The sequence below is a fragment of the Glandiceps talaboti genome, chromosome 6 (assembly GCF_964340395.1).
Source record: "Glandiceps talaboti chromosome 6, keGlaTala1.1, whole genome shotgun sequence".
Lineage (NCBI taxonomy): Eukaryota > Metazoa > Hemichordata > Enteropneusta > Spengelidae > Glandiceps > Glandiceps talaboti.
In genome coordinates this window covers 4290821-4298800 of record NC_135554.1, presented here as the reverse complement: position 1 = coordinate 4298800, position 7980 = coordinate 4290821, and the positions used below count along the sequence as shown (strand labels likewise).

The window sequence follows — 7980 nt, the reverse complement described above, 5'->3', positions numbered from 1 at the left end:
CGTGGGGAAAGACCTATTTTGGCAATCTTTGGGATTCTCAATAAAATGGTACACCTATCTGTGGACGATTAAAAATGTCTTTAATTTGAGCGTCCGTAAATAATTTGCAATTTTCAAAAGAAATCAAGTTGTTGGTCGATGAGTCGCCGTTCACGTTTGGCAGTGTTTACTTTCCTACCTAAGGAATAGTGAACATGGCGTATGTTTTAGGTAAACACGGGTCCCGACGGGAAAAAAACCTCTGGGCGGAGGTAGAATCTTTATACATATGTATTTTATCTTTATCTTTATGTATTTTGAGAAATTACAATTATTCAGGGTAAGCCTACACACATGTAAGTTAAACTTGACACTAAACTGGCACAAAAAACTATTTGTTTCGTACTAAACTTGCATTAAAATTACATGTATAGCTGTTTTCCATGGTAAACCCCTCACCCAGAGCGCAAGTGGTCGAAATGATGCCATCCCCACAAAAATACCACCGGCCATTTAAAAATGAATTTACATTTATATCTACACCTACTCAGAAACTCTCTTAGAAACACCGGTACACAGTTTTTCTGAACTTAAAATACTGTGTAAAATCTATTTTATTGTTTGTCAGCAATTTGTTTATTTATATTTTATTCTTACCATAAAATCACAATAAACCCTGTGGAAACATGTTCAAACAGGTCGTCCATAAATTTGCTGACATTGATATTTACTAATGTTCTATTTATAGCAACGTAACGGGGTGGCGTGTCTCTACAAGTTAGCAATATCACACCAATGCGCATGCGCTGTGCCATTTAAAGCATACATATATAAGTCAGTACACCGTGTGTGTATGCCATGATAATACAGACGACATCCATTCTCAGACGTCTTTCTACGAGATCAAGTCACCACTGGCTGATAGTGAATAATATTACGAGACTTACAAACATATTACATTTACCAATCAGAATGTCGAAAAGGAAATCAAGTCGTGTAGCTCAAGCTGCAGAGGCAAAGAAAAAGAAGGACGAAAGTCCTTTAGATTTTGAAGCGAGTTGGACGTGGTACAACCCAGGTAGCAAGAAAGACGGACAGTTGGTTTACGAGAATCCAACTGCGTTTGCTCCAGTTATTCAACTTAATGGTCCTGGTATTCCCAGCTCTACGAAAGTAGCAGGGTTCGATATTGACAGTACATTGATCGCAACGAAGAGTGGAAGGAAATTTGCAACAGGTAGTGATCCTACATCTGTGATCTATACTTATTTGTTGATACGACCGCAAGACAGCCGATTTACAACGGCCACAAATGAAAAAAATAATAAAATGATTATTGTACTGTACCACGCTCGAACTAGCCCACCCAGGTATCAGTGTCAGGGGGAGGTACCTGAACGTGACGTCACTTTGCAGTCCAATACACAGTACCTAAGTAATAGTACAAATGTTTTCTGTACAAACTCTGGGGTAATGAAGCATTGTGACAAAGATCATACTTTAGTGAGAATTTAGTGTTAGGAACAAAGAAAACGAAATTTTCAAAGGAAAATAAATCACAATTGGGATCTCTTGTGTCCACTTTCTTTTAAAAGTGGCAAAAGTGCCAACTCAACAGGTTTACTGGTTCTTGCTGATATTAGTGAACACATGGAATAGATATTGTGTCCATGATTTGTTCAGCAAAACACTAGGGAATGGCTATTTTTTTCCAAACAATGGTTGGCTACCTTTTTATTATATGAATATTTATTTGGTGTACCAGGTATGTCTGACTGGAAATGGTGGAGTGATGAAGTGCCAGAGAAACTGAAAGAAGCACATGACAATGGTTTCAAGATTGTATTCTTTACCAACCAAGCTGGTATTGAGAAAAATCACGTCAGTCCAAAGGAGATCTGTCGAAAATGTGAAGACATCATTTGTGAGTTAGGATTCCCAGTTCAGGTAAAGAGGAGGATATTTATCTGATCTATTTAATTTACACTATAGTGACAAGGGTACTCAGGTACATTACGGTCTGTGATTGTGTATAAGAAATTATATGGTTAAAAGGTAAGATAGCATCTCGCAAACACTATGACATTAACACCAGTCCTTCACTACATAATATCCATTTGAATGCTAGTGAATTTTTTTTTCTGTATGCAAAATTTGATGATGACGTCATCATTTAAATGTCAAAAACTGCACATTTTGGAACTATCAAAATCGCGAGGACAAAGACTCCAGAAATCGCCGAATTGAGATATAATACATTATTTTCGATTGTTGTGCTGCAATATCTAGGTTGAAAGAAATTTCTAAATTAATCATTTTTTAGTAAATCTGATGTTGAAGTTACCAGTGTTATGCAAATATAGCTAAAAAAATAAAGATAATTAGTCATACAATGAAAAATGATTAATTTAGAAATTTCTTTCTACCTAGATATTGTAGCACAACAATCGAAAATAATGTATTATATCTCAATTCGGCGATTTCTGGAGTCTTTGTCCTCCCGGTTTTGATAGTTCCAAAACGTGCAATTTTTTACATTTAAATGATGACGTCATCACCAAATTTGCATACTGAAAAACATTTCACTAGCATTCAAATGGATATTATGTAGTGAAGGACTGGTGTTTATTTCATAGCGTTTGGGAGATGTCATCTTACCTTTTAACCACATCATTTTTTTAAACACAATCACATACCGTAATGTACCCGAGTATAATGATCAAACATCCAGCAAATTAATCATAACACAAATTATAACCAATATTACTGAGTAAAATATTGTGGTAGGTTAGCATAACATGATCAATATGATAAAAGTTTTAGCACATTACAACTTACAAGTGAACCAGGGAAACATTATACCAATATTTTGTAAGGTATGGACAATGATATAAATCAGGCTTATGCTAGGGGGTCCTATAATGATCTACCTTAATCTAACCTGAACTCCCTAACTCAAGTATTATACAGTCAGGGCTTCATGTACAGATATGTAGTATAAGATGAATAGGAAGTATTGGGGAAATTACAATTTGTCATTTTCTGTCAAATCTGAAGTCATTTCACTTTATTGATTTGGTAACCAATTAAGAAGTGAACAATATTTAATTCATCATTATTAATGTGTAATAAAACTATTAAAAGTAAAAACCGTTTCCCTCTATCACCACAATTTTCTTTGACCCAGTACATGTTTAGGTACATATAGAAGGACTGTGTTCTAAACCACCTGTTGATTTTATGAGGAGATTTTTTTAGCAATGTTTATTGATTTGATAAAATAGTAAAGTTTAGCAGAGGATATGACATGAGCCAATATGTTTCAATGTGGAGTATTCTATTGTTTTACATGTAATTCATGGTTGAACTCATTGCAAGTCCAAAGCCAGCACAAGATTTAAGAAATGTCTTATGTTATTCAAAAATGGAATTGTCTCTTGCTGAAAACATATTATGATGAAAAGTTTAGTTTATTGTTTTGGGGTAATCTATTCTTTTTTTTTCTTGCTGAAAATAGTAAAATTTCACTAAACTTAAGAAGTATGTTTAGAAGATTGAAAACTAACACTCATTACATTTTATTCAGGTCTTTATGTGTACTGGACAAAACCAATACAGGAAACCAAGTTGTACCATCTTTGACCACATGGAACGTGATTGTAATAACGACATGACAGTCGATCTCAAACAGTCTTACTATGTGGGTGATGCTGCTGGCAGAAAGAAAGAATGGGCCCCTGGTAAATCACGTGATTTCTCATGTAGTGATCGTATGTTTGCTGCCAATTGTAAGTTGAAATTCTACACACCAGAAGAATACTTCCTGGGTGAAGAACCAACAAAGTTTGAATGGCGATCTGTCAATCCAATCAATGAACTTAAGAAGGCTAAAGACAAAACACCAGAGGGCTCCTATCATTCAAATGTAAGTAAATCTATAATGTAAGAAAAATGTTGGATTGAAATTTTGGTGTTGATATCTAAGTTACAATCCATCTTTTTATGGTTTAGAATAAACTCTCTCAGTGACATGTAAGTGGTTGGTTGGAAATTTGTTGAAATTTGTCGTATTATTGACATTTAAGAGCAAATCAGTATAAACACTGTGTTATTGAGGTGTACAGTTGAATACATACACAGTGACTGAGACTTTAATCATTTGTGAATTTTTAGTAACCAAAATATTATGCCATAGGGTCATTGTCATATCATATGGGAATACCTAGTATGAGTCCCAACAGTTGCCACACATAATACAACATATTTTAGTTCAGAAAGTTGGAATAACTTTAGAATATTATTTCAATATGGTACAAATGTAGTGACTATAAGAATCACAACATTATGGACAGTACCTCATTACCATACCCTGATAATCTTTGTATATGTCTTTAATCTCCAGACACAAGAGATGGTCATATCTATTGGTTGTCCTGCATCAGGAAAGAGTACCTTTAGTAAGAATTATTTGGTATCCCATGGTTACGTAGCCATCAATCGTGATACACTGGGTACACAGAGTAAATGTCAGAAAGGATGTATAGAGGCATTAAAAGCTGGTAAAAGTGTTGTCATTGATAATACCAACCCTGCCAAACATACACGGTATGAATACATCAAACTAGCACAGAAATATGGTAAGTGTAACCAAAATCAATTCCAAGCATTTGTTGTCCAACTCTTCTGCTTTCAGAGTGTTATTTCATTGGTATATCTTGGATAGGTTTCAGAACTCTGGTAACAGAGAAGGGAAAATATGGTAGAAGGCTTACTATAGTCTTTAGTACATCTTTTGTAAGTTGCATTTCTAAAGTGACTTGGAAAATGTATGTATTATATTTGACTTACCTACTTACTGACCTGACCCTTAACAACAACAACACTGGTAAGGATACCTTGGTACAATAAGTATGTCAATTTAGAGTTTCATGACTTTCTGAAATTCACATAATTGAAAATAAAGAAGAACAATTTGAATTGGTTAGGTATTCAAAAGACTCATCGGTAATATGCGATCCAACACTGGGGAAAGACAATTTTCAATGTACATCACAGCACTCATGGCTTCTAGCACTCGCTTAATTCCAACCAAATATCTGGTTCTAGACAGCACCCCTAGTGGCCAAATAATAAAATGTTATTTCTTCAGTATCCTATCTGGAACCTGGCATGTTATTATAGTAATAGTACCTAATTTTCTCTTACCTACTATTTCCAGGAGTACCAGTTCGTTGTTTCTGGTTTGAGACACCGTTACCACTTGCACAACACATGAACATGTTTCGTCAGACACTGACCAATGGCCAGGTGAGACGAGTACCAGATGTTGGATACAATGTGTTCAAGAAAAACTTTGAGGAACCTGAATTGTCAGAGGGTTTTACCGAAATCAAGAAAATTGAATTTATTCCAAATTTTGCCAGCAAGAAAGATGAAGAACTCTTTAAGCAGTGGACTTGTTAGAGTGAAATAAATAGTTGGACTTTATGGTTACAATGAACAACGTACTACAAATTGCTGACAATCGAACACTAGCTTGGGTGAAAACTAGTATTTACCATTTTATTCAAGATAAAGGTAACTTCTTGTACTGTCAGATACTATATTTTCAAGAGATTAAATTTTCACTGAAAAGAGAAATTGCCTGGACCTAAGTTTCACTGATTTAGGAATGTAATGCATGGTACCTATGAATAAAGAGTACACAGTATAGTCAAGGGATTTTATTTTGTGGAAAACCACACCAGTAAACACAGTGAAAATAAATTTTGAAGTGAAAATTTAGTATTTCATGGTATTTGAAATAGTTTTAAGAATTTTGTCATCGTAACAGACTTGCTATGAGGTCAGCAATACTAATTTGATTCAAGTTAAGGGGCCTTATTTTATTTTTGCCCTTCACTGAACTCTACCAAAACTCTCTAGTTTGATACAAATGTAATCAAACTACAGTTTTGCCTGGTGTTGCCAAGTTTTACATAAAATATGTTTGTATGGTCTAAGAATAATCATATCATCTAGATGTTTATATTTTGATGTCTGTATATATCAATAAACAAGTTGTATATGTTTGAACACAAAATATGGAATTTATACCTTGATCATTTCCTTTAACAATGACATGTCTGTTGGATCTGAGTTGCTCCAAATATGACTCATTAAAATAATATCTAATTATTTGAATACATAATGATATGTAAATATGTATATTAGTACATGTGCCTTGTTGTTGAGAATTTTATGAGACATTTTCCTACTTGATAACTTTTAGTGGTTTTTTAAAAATTATGACTTTATGCAGTGTTTTTGCTAAGGTTTGGGAACCCCGGTAACAGAAAGGGGGAAAGAGGTAAAACTGGTAGTACTTCCCATGCAATGTATCATAGTTTAGGTGGGGAACCCCGGTAAAATGATGTGGGAACCCCGGTAGATTTTACCTACTTACCGCCCTTAAATAAAACACTGTTTATGTGTTGTGTAAGTGTACATAATTCAAAATGTATTGACAATATAAACCATAAAATGGCCAGTGCAGATTAATGCTGTTATTTTAATCTTTGAAGTTTGAATTGTGTATTTATGTCAAATGTGATATTGGTGTGATTATAAGGTGTACATGATCATGATTATGTATGAAATGTGAATCTTTTCACAGTATATTAATTAATGTTACTTTTGAAGACATTGTAGTCTGAGTTACCAGTTTATGTGAAAGGTGATATTGAGAAAATATGAATATGAAATATTCCTGTAGTGTGTTTCTGAGGTTTAAAACCAGTATACATGTCTATATTTTCTACTGCTTATATGAAATTTTTAAGAGATTATTTCTGCTGTTTTGCAAAGTTGATGGGGCATTCAAATAAGTTAATAAGCAAATGAAATGCACATCAATATATATAAACTTAGATAAATCAGTAAGTTGTAAACAAAGCACCAAACTCTCTCTGGAGTATTATTTCTGTTTAATGGTGCTGAGTGGTTAGACAACACTATGATGAAACAAATAGAACATGGTTCAAGACAGATGGCACTGCAGGGCTAAACAATAATCCAAGTATACAGGGTACAGGGCCTGGTTGTTCATAGCTAGATCTCTACAGAAGTCTCCATAGATCACTGAATACACAGGCTAATATACATATACAGGGTACAGGGCCTGGTTGTTCTCTGATACAGGGTATGGCAACAAGGATAACAGTACTGTTACTATATTTTGAAGTAAATAATTACACCAGTGAGGTCAATATAATTTATTGACTGCCCAAGAGTTGTAGAAACATTGAGGAATAATAAAAGTGGGATACAATTTGTAATAATGTCATAAAACTCTATGTTCCCCCTTTATTATAAGTAGCATTGGTTGATTTTTATATCCAAAAGTACAATAGTATTATTTTAGGTGTATATATAATATGTTGAGATTTATTTAATATTGATATTTCAGGACAATTAATTCAGCCATGTTGTTTTACAGAAATGGTTTTTAAAACTTCTCGTTCTCGTTTTAGCACAAACTGAGATTTTTCTTTTATGATGTATCCATTTATATGTATTATATATCATGTGATAAAATACAATAAATATAACACTAAGTGTTGATGTATGCATAGCAAGATTTTTTATTTCTCTTTGAACCATACGATTGACAGACAAAAATATTGAAATATTCCTGTCATTGGCAACATTGCATTTTATACACAGCAATCTTTCTCCTGTTCAAAGTGAATGTCCATACACATCATTGACCTTTGACACGGCTAAACTACACTATACATGTCTATACCCTATTATCATGTAGTTCTTGAAACTTGTTAAACTTATGCTTTCATTCAAAGTTATGAGAAAAGACAGACTGAGGAATGCATTACAAGTACTTTGAACCAAATAAACTATTTCTTTTTGCCGAAACCAAAGGTTCACCACAGTGTTCAAAAATCTATTCATTTTCAGAACTTTGGTTTGACATGAAGTTGCCTATTTAAATTTTTCACTCTGATT

At 33.8% G+C, this 7980-nt stretch overlaps 1 protein-coding gene across 1 annotated transcript; it reads left to right on the top strand.

The window, feature by feature from the left end:
- The first annotated feature begins 854 nt into the window (after nt 1-854).
- LOC144436389 (bifunctional polynucleotide phosphatase/kinase-like) lies at nt 855-7424 on the top strand. The gene is made up of 5 exons (XM_078125182.1): nt 855-1216; nt 1745-1926; nt 3566-3904; nt 4382-4616; nt 5198-7424. Exons 1-5 carry the CDS (start codon nt 952-954, stop codon nt 5440-5442), a joined length of 1266 nt encoding a protein of 421 aa, XP_077981308.1. The 5' UTR covers nt 855-951; the 3' UTR covers nt 5443-7424.
- Nucleotides 7425-7980: the final 556 nt, after the last annotated feature.